The 16,905-nt window shown below is 48.8% G+C and overlaps 1 protein-coding gene across 5 annotated transcripts in view; it reads left to right on the forward strand.

Moving 5' to 3' along the window:
- Nucleotides 1–15,625, forward strand: part of LOC135054976 (centromere protein Q-like) — a 156,965-nt gene extending 141,340 nt beyond the window's left edge. For all 5 annotated transcript variants that reach the window (XM_063958494.1, XM_063958493.1, XM_063958495.1 and 2 more), the window contains exons 9-10: nt 940–1,005; nt 15,403–15,625. In XM_063958494.1, the coding sequence (XP_063814564.1) occupies nt 940–1,005; nt 15,403–15,531 (195 nt within the window). In that variant the 3' untranslated portion in view covers nt 15,532–15,625. The remainder of the gene's footprint in view (nt 1–939; nt 1,006–15,402) is intronic.
- The last annotated feature ends 1,280 nt before the right edge of the window (nt 15,626–16,905 follow it).

Raw genomic sequence — 16,905 nt, forward strand, 5'->3', positions numbered from 1 at the left:
TGGATGTAGTCCGGGCTTTGAAAATGTATGTTTCCAGAACGGCGGGAGTCAGAAAGTCTGACTCGCTGTTTATTCTGTATGCAGCCAACAAGGTTGGCGCTCCTGCTTCAAAGCAGACTATTGCTCGCTGGATCTGTAGCACGAGTCAGCTGGCTCACTCTGCGGCTGGATTGCCGCATCCAAAATCAGTAAAAGCCCATTCCACAAGGAAGGGGGGCTCTTCTTGGGCGGCTGCCCGAGGGGTCTCGGCTTTACAGCTTTGCCGGGCTGCTATTTGGTCGGGTTCAAACACATTTGCTAAGTTCTACAAGTTTGGTACCCTGGCTGAGGAGGACCTTGAGTTTGCTCATTCGGTGCTGCAGAGTCATCCGCACTCTCCCGCCCGTTTGGGAGCTTTGGTATAATCCCCATGGTCCTTACGGAGTCCCCAGCATCCACTAGGACGTCAGAGAAAATAAGAATTTACTCACCGGTAATTCTATTTCTCGTAGTCCGTAGTGGATGCTGGGCGCCCATCCCAAGTGCGGACTTCTTCTGCAATACGTGTACATAGTTATTGCTTACTAAAGGGTTATTGTTATGAGCCATCCGTTGATTGAGGCTCAGTTGTTGTTCATACTGTTAACTGGGTATGGTTATCACAAGTTGTACGGTGTGATTGGTGTGGCTGGTATGAGTCTTACCCTGGATTCCAAATCCTTTCCTTGTAGTGTCAGCTCTTCCGGGCACAGTTTCCCTAACTGAGGTCTGGAGGAGGGGCATAGAGGGAGGAGCCAGTGCACACCAGATAGTACCTAATCTTTCTTTTAGAGTGCCCAGTCTCCTGCGGAGCCCATCTATTCCCCATGGTCCTTACGTAGTCCCCAGCATCTACTACGGACTACGAGAAATAGAATTACCGGTGAGTAAATTCTTATTTTTACCGTTTCTGATATACAGGATACAGTAAAACATTTGGACCCCATACAGCTTCCGAAAAGCACCTTTAAGGCTCAGACAATGCAGGTACTGTACGTTTTGATGGTTTTAATTTTATAAATTTTTTTGATAGAGAACAGTTCCCATATGTTTTTTTTTTTTTTCATTAGGCATATCTGTCAATTGTGGTCATTCCGAGTTGTTCGCTCGCTAGCTGCTTTTAGCAGCCGTGCAAACGCTATGCCACCGCTCTCTGGGAGTGTATTTTAGCTTAGCAGAAGTGCGAACGAAAGGATCGCAGAGCAGCTACAAAATAATTTTGTGCAGTTTCAGAGTAGCTCCAGACCTACTCAGCGCTTGCGATCACTTCAGACTGTTCAGTTCCTATTTTGACATCACGAACACGCCCTGCGTTCGGCCAGCCGCACCTACATTTCCCCAGCCACGCCTGCGTTTTTCCGCTCACTCCCTGAAAACGGTCCGTTGACACCCAGAAACGCCCACTTCCTGTCAATCACTCTGCGGCCAGCAGAGCGACTGAAAAGCTTAGCTAGACCTTGTGTGAAACTACATCGTTCTTTGTAATAGTACGACACGCGTGCGCATTGCGCGGCATGCGCAGAAGTGCCTTTTTTTGCCTGATCGCTGCGCTGCGACCGAAATCTGCTAGCGAACAACTCGGAATGACCCCCAATGCCACCTAAGCATACAATAGCATTTGATTAAAAAAAAAAAATCACATGAAAACAAAACAAGTACAAGGTGTGTACTGTGCCCGATTGAAAGGTGCATGCGGTTGCATATGCAGCTGCGATTTCATATGTTACAGACAAATCTAATAATAACCCCCCCCCCCATTAATAAGAGAGTTCACTGCGCTGCTGGTGGCATGTGGATCTGCACTGGGGGCATAGCTGGCACTGTGGGGGCATGTGGCTCTGCACTGGGGGCATAGCTGGCTCTGTGGGGGCATGTGGATCTGCTCTGGGGGCATAGCTGGCACTGTGGGGGCATGTGGATCTGCTCTGGGGGCATATCTGGCACTGTGGGGTCATGTGGATCTGCACTGGGGGCATGGCTGGCACTGTGGGGGCATGTGGATCTGCACTGGGGGCATATCTGGCACTGGGGGCATGTGGATCTGCACTGGGGGCATATCTGGCACTGTGGGGGCATGTGGATCTGCACTGGGGCATAGCTGGCACTGTGGGGGCATGTGGATCTGCTCTGGGGGCATGTCTGGCACTGTGGGGGCATGTGGATCTGCACTGGGGGCATGTCTGGCTCTGTGGGGACATGTGGATCTGCACTGGGGGCATGGCTGGCACTGTGGGGACATGTGGATCTGCACTGGGGCATAGCTGGCACTGTGGGGGCATGTGGATCTGCACTGGGGGCATGTGGATCTGCACTGGGGGCATATCTGGCACTGTGGGGTATGTGGATCTGCACTGGGGCATAGCTGGCACTGTGGGGACATGTGGGCATAGCTGGCACTGTGGGGGCATGTGGATCTGCACTGGGGGCATAGCTGGCACTGTGGGGACGTGGATCTGCGCTGGGGGCATAGCTGGCACTGTGGGAGCATGTGGATTTGCACTGGGGGTATAGCTGGTACTGTGGGGGCATGTGGATCTGCACTGGGTGCATAGCTGGCACTGTGAGGGCGTGTGGATCTGCACTGGGGGTATAGCTGGCACTGTGGGGGCATGTGGATCTGCACTGGGGTATAGCTGGCACTGTAGGGGCATGTGGATCTGCACTGGCGGCATAGCTGGCACTGTGGGAACATGTGTACCTGCAATGGGGGCATAGCTGGCACTGTGGGGGCATGTGTATCTGCACTGGGGGCATAGCTGGCACTGTGGGGACATGTGGATCTGCACTGGGGCATAGCTGGCACTGTGGGAGCATGTGGATCTGCACTGGGGGCATATCTGGCACTGTGGGGGCATGTGTATCTGCACTGGGGGCACATCTGGCACTGTGGGGGCATGTGTATCTTCACAGGGGGCACATCTGGCACTGTTAGGACATGTTTATCTGGCACTGGCGGCATAGCTGGCACTGTGGACATGTGTATCTGGCACTGGGGGCATAGCTGGCACTGTAAGGACATGTATAGCTGGCACTCATGGAGACATGTGTATCTGGCACTGGGGGCATAGCTGGCACTGTGGGGGCATGTGTATCTGGTACTGTGGGGGCATGTGTATCTGGCACTGAGGGTATATATTTATCTGGCACTGTGTGGACATATGTGTACCTGGCACTGTGGAGGGGGGTATATGTATCTGGCACTGTGGAGGCACCCATTTTTTGGCATTTTTATATGTATGTGGCACTGTACTGGGGCATTATATGTATGTGGCACTGTACAACATGACTAAAAACGGGGTTATGACACAAGGTCATACTCCTACAAATGTCATACCGAAAGGTGCGCGCACAAAAATGGGGTGTGGCTTTGTGAAAACTAGTGGCTCTTGCCCTTTACTATGGATCTTTTCTGGCTCTTTACCTCTGACTGGTTGGCCACCCCTGTTATAGTGCATGATTTACCCACCATAACCCTGTATATCCTTATCCATTAGTAATTTATCTAGCCCATTCTTAAATGTAATGACCGAGGGGGTAATTCAGAGTTGATTGCAGCAGCAAATTTGTTAGCCAGTGGGCAAAACCATGTGCACTGCAGGGGAGAGTTAGATTTGAGCTGGTTATTTTGTTTCTGTGCAGGGTAAATACGGCTGCTTTATTTTTACACTGCAATTTAGACTTCAGTTTGAACACACCCCACCCAAATCAAACTCTCTATGCACATGTTATATCTGCCCCCCTGCAGTGCACATGGTTTTGACCAACTGCTAACAAATTTGCTGCTGCTGTCAACTCGGAATTAGGCCACAATTACTACTCTCTCGGGCAGGGAATTCCAAATACGTATGGTCCTTACTGTGAAGAAACCTTTCCATCTCTGGGGTCTATTCAATTGATGTTGGATCCTTTCAAACTGAAAGGATACAACATTTCAGTGTTCAATTTAAGGCCAAATCCGACAGGTTTTGGCCGTTTCCGACAATGTAAATCCGACTTTTTTAAAGTCTGCTCGTCATTGTCGAAAATGCACCAAAAACCTGTCTGATTTGGCTGCAAATCCAACAAAACACGTGGATATGTGGCTAATCCGCCGATCCACGTGTTTTCCGACAAGTAGGAATTGCCGACAAGTCAGAAAAACGGCAGCCCCATTGAATGGGTGGTCTTCACTTTGCCGGCGGTCGGGCTCCCGGCGACCAGCATATCAGCGCCGGAATCCCAGTCGTCGGCATACCGACAGTTCTTCTCCCTCTTGGGGGTCCACGACCCCCCTGGAGGGAGAATAGAAAGGGTAGTGCGTGTAACGCACCACCGTGCCCGCAGCGTGGTGAGCGCAGCGTGCCCGCAAAGAGCTTATTTGCGCTCGCCCAGCTGTCTGTATGCCGGCGGACGGGATTCCGGCACCGGTATGCTGGTCGCCGGGAGCCCGACCGCCGGCATAACATACTTCACCCCATTGAATAGGTCGAATCATGATTCGATCTAAAAAAGTCTGAAACTGCCGTCTTTCCGACTAGAATTGAATAGACCCCTCAGTGTGCGAAATCTCCTCTTTTCAAACCTAAGCGGGTGTCCACGTGTCCTTTGTGATGATCTTACCAAACACAATTCCCCCGCTAGCTCTGTGTATTGACCCCTTATATTTCTCTTACATCCTAGAGGATGCTGGGGACTCCGTAAGGACCATGGGGTATAGACTGGCTCCACATGAGACATTGGCACTCTAAAGACTTTAGATGGGCGTGCACTGGCTCCTCCCTCTATGCCCCTCTTCCCGACCTCAGTTAGATCCTGTGCCCAGAGGAGACTGGGTGCACTGCAGGGGAGCTCTACTGAGTTTCTCTGTAAAAGACTTTTGTTAGGTTTTTTATTTTCAGGGAGCACTGCTGGCAACAGGCTCCTTGCATCATGGGACTGAGGAGAGAGAAGCAGACCTACTTAAATGATAGGCGCTGCTTCTTAGGCTACTGGACACCATTAGCTCCAGAGGGTCGGAATGCAGGTCTCACCCTCGCCGTTCGTCCCGGAGACGCGCCGCCGTCCTCCTTAGAGCCGGAAGATAGAAGCCGGGTGAGTATGAGAAGAAAGAAGACTTCAAAGGCGGCTGAAGACTTCTGATCTTCAATGAGGTACCGCGCAGCGGTAACGCTGCGCGGTATCTCATTGAAGATTTGAAGTCTTCAGCCGCCTTTGAAGTCTTCTTTCCCCTGTCCCAAGTAGCAGACACTGATACCGACACGGATTCTGACTCCAGTGTCGACTACGATGATGCGAGGTTACATCCAAGGGTGGCCAAAAGTATTCATTATATGATTATTGCAATAAAAGATGTTTTGCATTTCACAGATGACCCCTCTGTCCCTGACATGAGGGTATGCATGTTTAAGGAAAAGAAGCCTGAGGTAACCTTTCCCTAATCTCATGAGCTGAACGCGTTATTTGCAAAGGCTTGGGAAACTCCAGACAAGAAACTGCAGATTCCCAAGAGAATTCTTATGGCGTATCCTTTTCCCCGCGCAGGACAAGTTACGGTGGGAATCCTCGCCCAGGGTGGACAAGGCTTTGACGCGCTTGTCCAAAAAGGTGGCACTACCTTCTCCAGACACGGCAGCCCTCAAGGATCCTGCTGATCGCAGACAGGAAACTACCTTAAAATCAATTTATGCACATACAGGTGCCTTGCTCAGACCGGCAATAGCGTCGGCTTGGGTATGTAGCGCAGTAGCAGCATGGGCAGATGACTTGTCATTTGACATTGATACCCTAGATAGGGATAGCATTTTATTGACGTTGGGTCACATTAAAGACGCAGCCTTATATATATGAGACGCTGTGAGAGACATTGGGCTGTTAGGTTCAAGAGCCAACGCCATGGCAATTTCTGCTAGGCGAGCCCTGTGGACCCGCCAATGGACGGGTGATGCTGACTCAAAGAGACATATGGAAGTTTTGCCTTACAAGGGTGAGGTTTTATTTGGGGAGGGTCTCGCGTACCTGGTTTCCACAGCTATAAATCTACTTTTTTACCTAATGTTCCCCCACAGCAAAAGAAAACACCGCAATATCAGATGAAGTCCTTTCAGTCGCATAAGTCCAGAAGAGATCGGGGCTCTTCCTTCCTCGCCAGAGGTAAAGGTAGAGGGAAAAGAATGCCTGCTACGGCTAGTTCCCAGGAGCAGAAGTCCTCCCCGGCTTTTACTAAATCCACCGCATGACGCTGGGGCTCCGCTGCGGGAGTCCGAGCCGGTGGGGGCACGTCTTCGTCTCTTCAGCCAGGTCTGGGTTCAGTCAGACGTGGATCCTTGGGCGATGGAAATTGTATCCCAAGGCTACAAGCTGGAATTCGAAGAGGTGCCTCCTCGCCGATTTTTCAAATCGGCTTAACCAGCTTCTCCCTCAGAGAGAGAAATAGTTTTAGCTGTAATTCAAAAACTGTGTCAACAGCAAGTGATTATCAAGGTTCCAACAGGGGAAGGGGTACTATTCAACTCTGTTTGTGGTCCCGAAACCGGATGACTCGGTCAGACCCATTCTGAATCTAAAATCCCGAAACCTGTACTTGAAAAAGTTCAAATTCAAGATGGAATCGCTCCGGGCAGTTATCTCCAGCCTAAAAGTGGGGGATTTTATGGTGTCTCCAGACATAAAGGATGCATACCTTCATGTCCCCATATATCCCCCTCATCAGGCGTACCTGAGATTCGCTGTACAGAACTGTTTACCTGTTTCAGACGTTGCCGTTTGGGCTTTCCACGGCCCTGAGGATTTTCACCAGGGTAATGCGCAGGGAGTCACAGTTATCCCGTACTTGGACGATCTCCTGATAAAAGCGAGATCGAGAGATCAGTTGTTGAAAAGCATGTCGCTCTCCCTGAGAGTGCTGCAGCAGCATGGCTGGATTCTAAATCTACCAAAGTCACAGTTGATTCCAACGACTCGGCTATCTTTCGTAGGCATGATTCTGGACACGGAACAGAAGAGAGTTTTTCTCCCAATGGAAAAAGCCCAGGAACTCCAGAACATGGTCAGGGACCTGCTAAAACCAAAAAGAGTGTCAGTCCATCAATGCACTCGAGTACTGGGAAAAATGGTGGTGACCTACGAGGCCATCCCCTTCGGCAGGTTCCATGCGAGGACGTTTCAGTGGGACCTTCTGGACAAGTGGTCGGGGTCCCATCTTCAAATACATCAGAAAATAAGCCTGTCCCCCAGGGCCAGGGCGTCTCTCCTGTGGTGGCTGCAGAGTACTCACCTTCTCAGGGGTCGCAGGTTCTGGTGACCACGGATGCGAGCCTCCGAGGATGGGGAGCAGTCACACAAGGAAGAAATTTTCAGGGACTATGGTCAAGCCAGGAGGCTTGCTGATTCAATCAGACAACGTCACAGCCGTGGCTCATGTAAACCGCCAAGGCGGGACAAGGAGCAGAGTGGCAATGGCGGAAGCAACCACGATTCTTCGCTGGGCGGAAAATCACGTAAGCGCTCTGTCAGCAGTCTTCATTCCGGGAGTGGACAACTGGGAAGCAGACTTCCTCAGCAGACACTATCTCCATCCAGGAGAGTGGGGACTTCATCAAGAAGTTTTTGCAGAGATAACAAGTCGTTGGGGACTTCCTCAAATAGACATGATGGCATCACCCCTCAACAAGAAGCTTCGGAGATAATGTGCCAGGTCAAGGGACCCTCAGGCAGTAGCGGTAGACGCCCTGGTGACACCATGGGTGTTCCAGTCGGTCTATGTGTTCCCTCCTCTTCCTCTCATCTCAAAAATATTGAGAATCATAAGACGAAAAAGAGTGCAGACAATACTCACTGTTCCAGATTAGCCTCGAAGGGCCTGGTATTCAGATTTTCAGGACATGCTCACAGAAAATCCGTGGCCTCTTCCTCTCAGGGAGGACCTATTGCAGCAGGGGCCCTGTGTGTTCCAAGACTTACCGCGGTTACGTTTGATGGCATGGCGGTTGAACATCGAATCCTAGCTGGGAAAGGTATTCCGGAGGAAGTCATCCCTACCCTGATGAAGGCTAGGAAGGAGGTGACGGCGAAACACTATCACCGTATCTTGAGGAAGTATGTATCTTGGTGTGAAGCCAAGAATGCTCCTATGGAAGATTTCCACCTGGGCCGTTTTCTCCACTTTCTACAAACAAGAGTGGATATGGGCCTAAAGTTAGGCTCCGTTAAGGTACAGATTTCGTCCCTATCCATATTCTTTCAGAAGGAATTGGCTTCTCTCCCGGAAGTTCAAACTTTTGTGAAGGGTGTACTGCACATCCAGCCTCCTTTTGTGCCCCCAGTCGCACCATGGGACCTTAACGTGGTGTTACAGTTCCTAAAATCACACTGGTTTGAACCTCTTCAAACGGTTGTATTAAAATTTCTCAATTGGAAAGTGGTCATGTTGCTGGCCTTGGCATCTGCAAGGCGGGTGTCCGAATTGGCGGCTTTGTCTCACAAGAGCCCCTATCTGATTTTCCATGTGGATCGAGCAGAGTTGAGAACTCGTCCTCAATTTCTGCCTAAGGTGGTTTCGTCATTTCATATGAACCAACCTATTGTGGTGCCTGTGGCTACGGGGGACTTAGAGGATTCCAAGTCCCTTGAGGTAGTCAGGGCCTTAAAAATTTATGTAGCCAGGACGGCTCGGGTTCGGAAAACAGAGGCACTGTTTGTCCTGTATGCGGCCAACAAAGTTGGCGCTCCTGCTTCTAAGCAGACTATTGCTCGCTGGATCTGTAACACGATCCAGCAGGCTCATTCTACGGCTGGATTGCCGGTACCAAATTCGGTAAAGGCCCATTCCACTAGGAAGGTGGGCTCTTCTTGGGCGGCTGCCCGAGGTGTCTCGGCATTGCAACTTTGCCGAGCGGCTACTTGTTCAAACACTTTTGCTAAATTCTACAAGTTTGATACCTTGGCTGAGGAGGACCTCATGTTTGCTCCATCGGTGCTGCAGAGTCATCTGCACTCTCCCGCCCGGTCTAGAGCTTTGGTATAATCCCCATGGTCCTTACGGAGTCCGCAGCAACCTCTAGGACGTAAGAGAAAATAAGATTTTAAACCTACCGGTAAATCTTTTTCTCTATCGTCCTAGTGGATGCTGGGGTTCCTGAAAGGACCATGGGGAATAGCGGCTCCGCAGGAGATAGGGCACAAAAAGTAAAGCTTTTCCAGATCAGGTGGTGTGCACTGGCTCCTCCCCCTATGACCCTCCTCCAGACTCCAGTTAGATTTTTGTGCCCGGCCGAGAAGGGTGCAATTCTAGGTGGCTCTCATAAAGAGCTGCTTAGAGAAAGTTTAGCTTAGGTTTTTTATTTTACAGTGATTCCTGCTGGCAACAGGATCACTGCAACGAGGGACAGAGGGGAGAAGAAGTGAACTCACCTGCGTGCAGGATGGATTGGCTTCTTGGCTACTGGACATCAGCTCCAGAGGGACGATCACAGGTACAGCCTGGATGGTCACCGGAGCCGCGCCGCCGGCCCCCTTGCAGATGCTGAAGTAAGAAGAGGTCCAGAATCGGCGGCTGAAGACTCCTGCAGTCTTCTAAAGGTAGCGCACAGCACTGCAGCTGTGCGCCATTTTCCTCTCAGCACACTTCACACGCAGTCACTGAGGGTGCAGGGCGCTGGGGGGGGGCGCCCTGGGAGGCAAATGTAAACCTATATAAAGGCTAAAAATACCTCACATATAGCCCCCAGAGGCTATATGGAGATATTTAACCCCTGCCTGTATTCACAAAATAGCGGGAGACGAGCCCGCCGAAAAAGGGGCGGGGCCTATCTCCTCAGCACACGGCGCCATTTCCTCTCACAGCTCCGCTGGTCAGGACGGCTCCCAGGTCTCTCCCCTGCACTGCACTACAGAAACAGGGTAAAACAGAGAGGGGGGGCAAATTTAATGGCAATATCTTGATATATATAAAGCAGCTATAAGGGAGCACTTATTATAAGGCTATCCCTGTCATATATAGCGCTTTTTGGTGTGTGCTGGCAGACTCTCCCTCTGTCTCCCCAAAGGGCTAGTGGGTCCTGTCTTCGTTTAGAGCATTCCCTGTGTGTCTGCTGTGTGTCGGTACGTGTGTGTCGACATGTATGAGGACGATATTGGTGTGGAGGCGGAGCAATTGCCAAATATGGGGATGTCACCTCCTAGGGGGTCGACACCAGAATGGATGCCTTTATTTATGGAATTACGGGATAGTGTCAACACGCTAAAGCAGTCGTTTGACGACATGAGGCGGCCGGACAATCAATTAGTGCCTGTCCAGGCGCCTCAAACACCGTCAGGGGCTGTAAAACGCCCTTTGCCTCAGTCGGTCGACACAGACACAGGCACCGATTCCAGTGGTGACGGTGACGAATCAACCGTATTTTCCAGTAGGGCCACACGTTATATGATTTTGGCAATGAAGGAGGCGTTACATTTAGCTGATACTACAGGTACCACTAAACAGGGTATTATGTGGGGTGTGAAAAAACTACCTATAGTTTTTCCTGAATCAGAAGAATTAAATGACGTGTGTGATGAAGCGTGGGTTGCCCCTGATAAAAAGCTGATAATTTCAAAGAAATTATTGGCATTATACCCTTTCCCGCCAGAGGTTAGGGAGCGCTGGGAAACACCTCCTAGGGTGGACAAGGCGCTAACACGCTTATCAAAACAAGTGGCGTTACCTTCTCCTGAGACGGCCGCACTTAAAGATCCATCAGATAGGAGGATGGAAAATATCCAAAAAAGTATATACACACATGCAGGTGTTATACTACGACCAGCTATAGCGACTGCCTGGATGTGCAGTGCTGGGGTAGTTTGGTCAGAGTCCCTGATTGAAAATATTGATACCCTGGACAGGGACAATATTTTACTGTCGTTAGAACAAATAAAGGATGCATTTCTTTATATGCGTGATGCACAGAGGGATATCTGCACACTGGCATCACGGGTAAGTGCTATGTCCATTTCGGCCAGAAGAGCTTTATGGACGCGACAGTGGACAGGCGATGCGGATTCAAAACGGCATATGGAAGTTTTGCCGTATAAAGGGGAGGAGTTATTTGGAGTCGGTCTATCAGATTTGGTGGCCACGGCTACAGCCGGGAAATCCACCTTTCTACCTCAAGTCACTCCCCAACAGAAAAAGGCACCGACTTTTCAACCGCAGCCCTTTCGTTCCTTTAAAAATAAGAGAGCAAAGGGCTATTCATATCTGCCACGAGGCAGAGGTTGAGGGAAGAAACAGCAACAGGCAGCTCCTTCCCAGGAACAGAAGCCCTCCCCGGCTTCTAAAAAGCCTCAGCATGACGCTGGGGCTTCTCAAGCGGACTCGGGGACGGTGGGAGGTCATCTCAAAAATTACAGCGCGCAGTGGGCTCACTCGCAGGTAGATCCCTGGATCCTGCAGATAATATCTCAGGGGTACAGGTTGGAATTAGAGACAGATCCACCTCGCCGTTTCCTGAAGTCGGCTTTACCAACGTCCCCTTCCGAAAGGGAGACGGTTTTGGAAGCCATTCACAAGCTGTACTCTCAGCAGGTGATAGTCAAGGTACCTCTTCTACAACAAGGGAAGGGGTATTATTCCACTCTATTTGTGGTACCGAAGCCGGATGGCTCGGTAAGGCCTATTCTAAATCTGAAGTCCTTGAACCTGTACATAAAGAAGTTCAAGTTCAAGATGGAGTCACTCAGAGCAGTGATAGCGAACCTGGAAGAAGGGGACTTTATGGTATCCTTGGACATCAAGGATGCGTATCTCCACGTTCCAATTTACCCCTCACACCAGGGGTACCTCAGGTTCGTTGTACAAAACTGTCACTATCAGTTTCAGACGCTGCCGTTTGGTTTGTCCACGGCACCTCGGGTCTTTACAAAGGTAATGGCCGAGATGATGATTCTTCTTCGAAGAAAAGGCGTATTAATTATCCCATACTTGGACGATCTCCTAATAAGGGCAAGGTCCAGAGAACAGCTAGAGATGGGATTAGCAATATCTCAAGAGGTGCTAAAGCAGCACGGATGGATTCTGAATATTCCAAAATCCCAATTAATGCCGACAACTCGTCTGCTGTTCCTAGGGATGATTCTGGACACGGTTCAGAAAAAGGTTTTTCTTCCCGAGGAAAAAGCCAAGGAGTTATCCGACCTGGTCAGGAATCTCCTAAAACCAGGAAAGGTGTCTGTACATCAATGCACGCATCTTCAGATGCACCTGCGGATAACCCGGTCTCCAAGGACAAGGGTATCTCTTCTGTGGTGGTTGCAGAGGGCTCATCTATTGGAGGGCCGCAGATTCGGCATACAGGATTGGATCCTGGTGACCACGGACGCCAGCCTGAGAGGCTGGGGAGCAGTCACACAAGGAAGAAACTTCCAGGGAGTGTGGTCGAGCCTGGAAAAGTCTCTTCACATAAACATTCTGGAACTAAGAGCAATCTACAATGCTCTAAGCCAGGCGGAACCTCTGCTTCAAGGAAGACCGGTGTTGATCCAGTCGGACAACATCACGGCAGTCGCCTATGTAAACAGACAGGGCGGCACAAGAAGCAGGAGTGCAATGGCAGAAGCTGCCAGGATCCTTCGCTGGGCGGAGAATCACGTGATAGCACTGTCAGCAGTGTTCATCCCGGGAGTGGACAACTGGGAAGCAGACTTCCTCAGCAGACACGATCTTCACCCGGGAGAGTGGGGACTTCATCCAGAAGTTTTCCACATGCTAATAAACCGTTGGGAAAGACCAATGGTGGACATGATGGCGTCTCGCCTCAACAAAAAACTGGACAGGTATTGCGCCAGGTCAAGAGATCCGCAGGCAATAGCTGTGGACGCGCTGGTAACACCTTGGGTGTACCAGTCGGTGTATGTGTTTCCTCCTCTGCCTCTCATACCAAAGGTATTGAGAATCATACGGCAAAGCGGAGTAAGAACGATACTAGTGGCTCCGGATTGGCCAAGAAGGTCTTGGTACCCGGAACTTCAAGAGATGGTCACGGACGATCCGTGGCCTCTACCTCTAAGACAGGACCTGCTTCAGCAGGGACCGTGTCTATTCCAAGACTTACCGCGGCTGCGTTTGACGGCATGGCGGTTGAACGCCAGATCCTAAAAGGAAAAGGCATTCCAGAAGAAGTCATTCCTACCTTGATTAAGGCAAGAAAGGAAGTCACCGCGAAGCATTATCACCGCATTTGGCGGAAATATGTTGCGTGGTGCGAGGATCGGAGTGCTCCGACGGAGGAATTTCAACTGGGTCGTTTCCTACATTTCCTGCAATCAGGATTGTCTATGGGTCTCAAATTGGGATCTATTAAGGTTCAAATTTCGGCCCTGTCAATATTCTTCCAAAAAGAATTGGCCTCAGTTCCTGAGGTCCAGACTTTTGTCAAAGGAGTACTGCATATACAGCCTCCTGTGGTGCCTCCGGTGGCACCGTGGGATCTAAATGTAGTTTTAGATTTCCTCAAATCCCATTGGTTTGAACCACTAAAAAATGTGGATTTGAAATATCTCACATGGAAAGTGACTATGTTACTGGCCCTGGCGTCCGCCAGGAGAGTATCTGAACTGGCGGCTTTATCTTATAAAAGCCCTTATTTAATTTTCCATTCGGATAGGGCAGAGCTGCGGACGCGTCCGCATTTTCTCCCTAAGGTGGTATCAGCGTTTCACCTGAACCAGCCTATTGTAGTGCCTGCGGCTACAAGCGACTTGGAGGACTCCAAGTTGTTGGACGTTGTCAGAGCTTTAAAAATATACATTTCAAGGACGGCTGGAGTCAGAAAATCTGACTCGCTGTTTATACTGTATGCACCCAACAAGTTGGGTGCGCCTGCTTCTAAGCAGTCGATTGCTCGTTGGATTTGTAACACAATTCAACTTGCACATTCTGTGGCAGGCCTGCCACAGCCTAAATCTGTTAAGGCCCATTCCACAAGGAAGGTGGGCTCATCTTGGGCGGCTGCCCGAGGGGTCTCGGCATTACAACTCTGCCGAGCAGCTACGTGGTCAGGGGAGAACACGTTTGTAAAATTCTACAAATTTGATACCCTGGCAAAGGAGGACCTGGAGTTCTCTCATTCGGTGCTGCAGAGTCATCTGCACTCTCCCGCCCGTTTGGGAGCTTTGGTATAATCCCCATGGTCCTTTCAGGAACCCCAGCATCCACTAGGACGATAGAGAAAATAAGAATTTACTTACCGATAATTCTATTTCTCGGAGTCCGTAGTGGATGCTGGGCGCCCATCCCAAGTGCGGATTATCTGCAATACTTGTACATAGTTATTGTTAACTAATTCGGGTTATTGTTTAGGGAGCCATCTTTCAGAGGCTCCTCTGTTATCATACTGTTAACTGGGTTTAGATCACAAGTTGTACGGTGTGATTGGTGTGGCTGGTATGAGTCTTACCCGGGATTCAAAATCCTCCCTTATTGTGTACGCTCGTCCGGGCACAGTACCTAACTGGAGTCTGGAGGAGGGTCATAGGGGGAGGAGCCAGTGCACACCACCTGATCTGGAAAAGCTTTACTTTTTGTGCCCTGTCTCCTGCGGAGCCGCTATTCCCCATGGTCCTTTCAGGAACCCCAGCATCCACTACGGACTCCGAGAAATAGAATTATCGGTAAGTAAATTCTTATTTTCTCCTAGTCCGTAAAGGATGCTGGGCGCCCGTCCCAGTGCAGACTGAATTCTGCAAGACTTGTATATAGTTATCGCTTACATAAGGGTTATGTTACAGTTTTGATCAGTCTCTGGCTGATGCTGTTTTGTTTCATACTGTTAACTGGTTCGTATGTTCCAAGTTGTACGGTGTGGATGGTGTGGGCTGGTATGTATCTTGCCCTTAGATTAACAAAAATCCTTTCCTCGTACGGTCTGTCTCCTCTGGGCACAGTTTTCTAACTGAGGTCTGGAGGAGGGGCATAGAGGGAGGAGCCAGTGCACACCCATCTAAAGTCTTTAGAGTGCCCATGTCTCCTGCGGAGCCCGTCTATACCCCATGGTCCTTACGGAGTCCTCTACGGACTAGGAGAAAAAGATTTACCGGTAGGTTTAAAATCTTATTATTTGTAGATGTTAATCATGTCCCCTCTTTATCTCCTTTTTCCAGTGTAAACATGCCTAGCCTAGGAAGACTTTCCTCGTATTCAAGCGTCTCTATCCCCTTAATCAATTTGGTCGCGAAATTGATTAAGGGGACGCTGTCCATGTTTTTTTGGTTTACCTGTTCTGGTAACTAGGTAAACTCTGGGAGTACTTGGCCAGCAGTAGAGTTCTCTACAATAAAGCACTTCATTTTTTTGTCAAATGCTTTCATTTGTAAGAAACAATCAACGTTTTATACGTTTTATGCTCTCTTGATTAGCAGTTCTTTTTTCTTTAGGAAAAAGTTCAGAAGTTGAGAAGCTCGAAGATACTTTTAGGAGAACTCTCCCAGATTGAATCGAGTCCAGTATATAAAAACATGTTGACGCTAATTGAGAAGTCCTATGCTGAAATTGATTCCCTGTGACTGAACGTTCTATTCGGATCCACGTTTGCATTAATCTGTTTTTTGTTTTTTTTGGTTTTTAACTGTATTTTAAAAATAAACATGTTTTAGATTATGTTGGTAGTGCACACTTTTTGTCTATTTTGATTTATGTATGTTGATTATATAGTCTAATACACAAATGTCTTCATTTTGTTTAAATAGCTTGAACTTTAAATTACAAGTCGATCCAATATCATGCAGCCCTGACTCGCCTTCAAGAGCCTGATGACTTTTCTCGACCAAAAGTGTTCTTCCGCTTAAGGCCCGCCTCCTGGTGGCAGTGCCTTCACTCAATCCTCTAATGTTAACCCACAATCCACCAGCGGTGGCTTGGTAATATTCACTACGTCCCCCCACAAACTGATGGTGTTTGTGAATTGTGGCCTGTTTCAAATAAATGAACAACACAATTTACTATGGAACAAAAGGAAATTTTGTTTTATTACATAGAATAACAGGCACCTGTAATTACCTTAACGTTCTAAATTACCAGTTATTGACACTCATACTGCGTCACATTCATTAACCAATTATTTTAGTTTAATTAGATTAGTCATATGATCAGAATTGGATCCTGACCAAATCTGTCCCAACCTCGCCAATCCTCCGGTTGCTGTGTCGCAGGCTTTCAGGGAGAGCAGCTAGCGCAGGTCCATGCTCTGATCTACGGTCCCCCAGATCAGTCTTAAACCTTCTTGGACATGAGCCGGTACTCCTTCCTTCTCCCATGATGCAACAAAAACCACTCTAAGCTGCTACTCGCGTGCTATATCTCCTCAACCTCCCAGGAACGTATAACTAGACCAATATGAACGTGTATATATAATAAGGTTTACCAGCTTACAGGACTTAAAACTGTAGTCGGCTCTAGTCATACTTCACAAAATAAACTAACTCCCTCACTGTAACGTCAGTCTCTAAATTTAAATCAATATAACCATGAAATATATAAATATTCCTAACAGGGTGTCACAATCAAGTCATCAATTGTTTATGGAAATGGTTTTAAAATGTGACAGAAATTTTGTCAGAAATTGTGTTTGCCGTATAGCCAATGCCCTCATATTCAGCCATTGCTTTATAATGGTACTCTTATTATTTTTGTGGTATTTTATTACTGACATGTAATCACTTTAATGCCAATATCACAGCACTGGCCTTCCAGTGTATGTAACCTCGGCAATCGTTGATGTTTTTCTCTTTGATTTTTCAGAGTGGCAAAGTCTTGGGTGTTATATACAAGATGTATAGTAAACTGATTGACCGTCTTTAGGTCGACCCCATATGGTGAACATGCATTAGGTTGACAGGGTCAAAAGGTTGAAATGCAAATCGTTAACACCAAACAATGGT

This window comes from Pseudophryne corroboree, chromosome 3, assembly GCF_028390025.1.
Source record: "Pseudophryne corroboree isolate aPseCor3 chromosome 3, aPseCor3.hap2, whole genome shotgun sequence".
NCBI lineage: Eukaryota > Metazoa > Chordata > Amphibia > Anura > Myobatrachidae > Pseudophryne > Pseudophryne corroboree.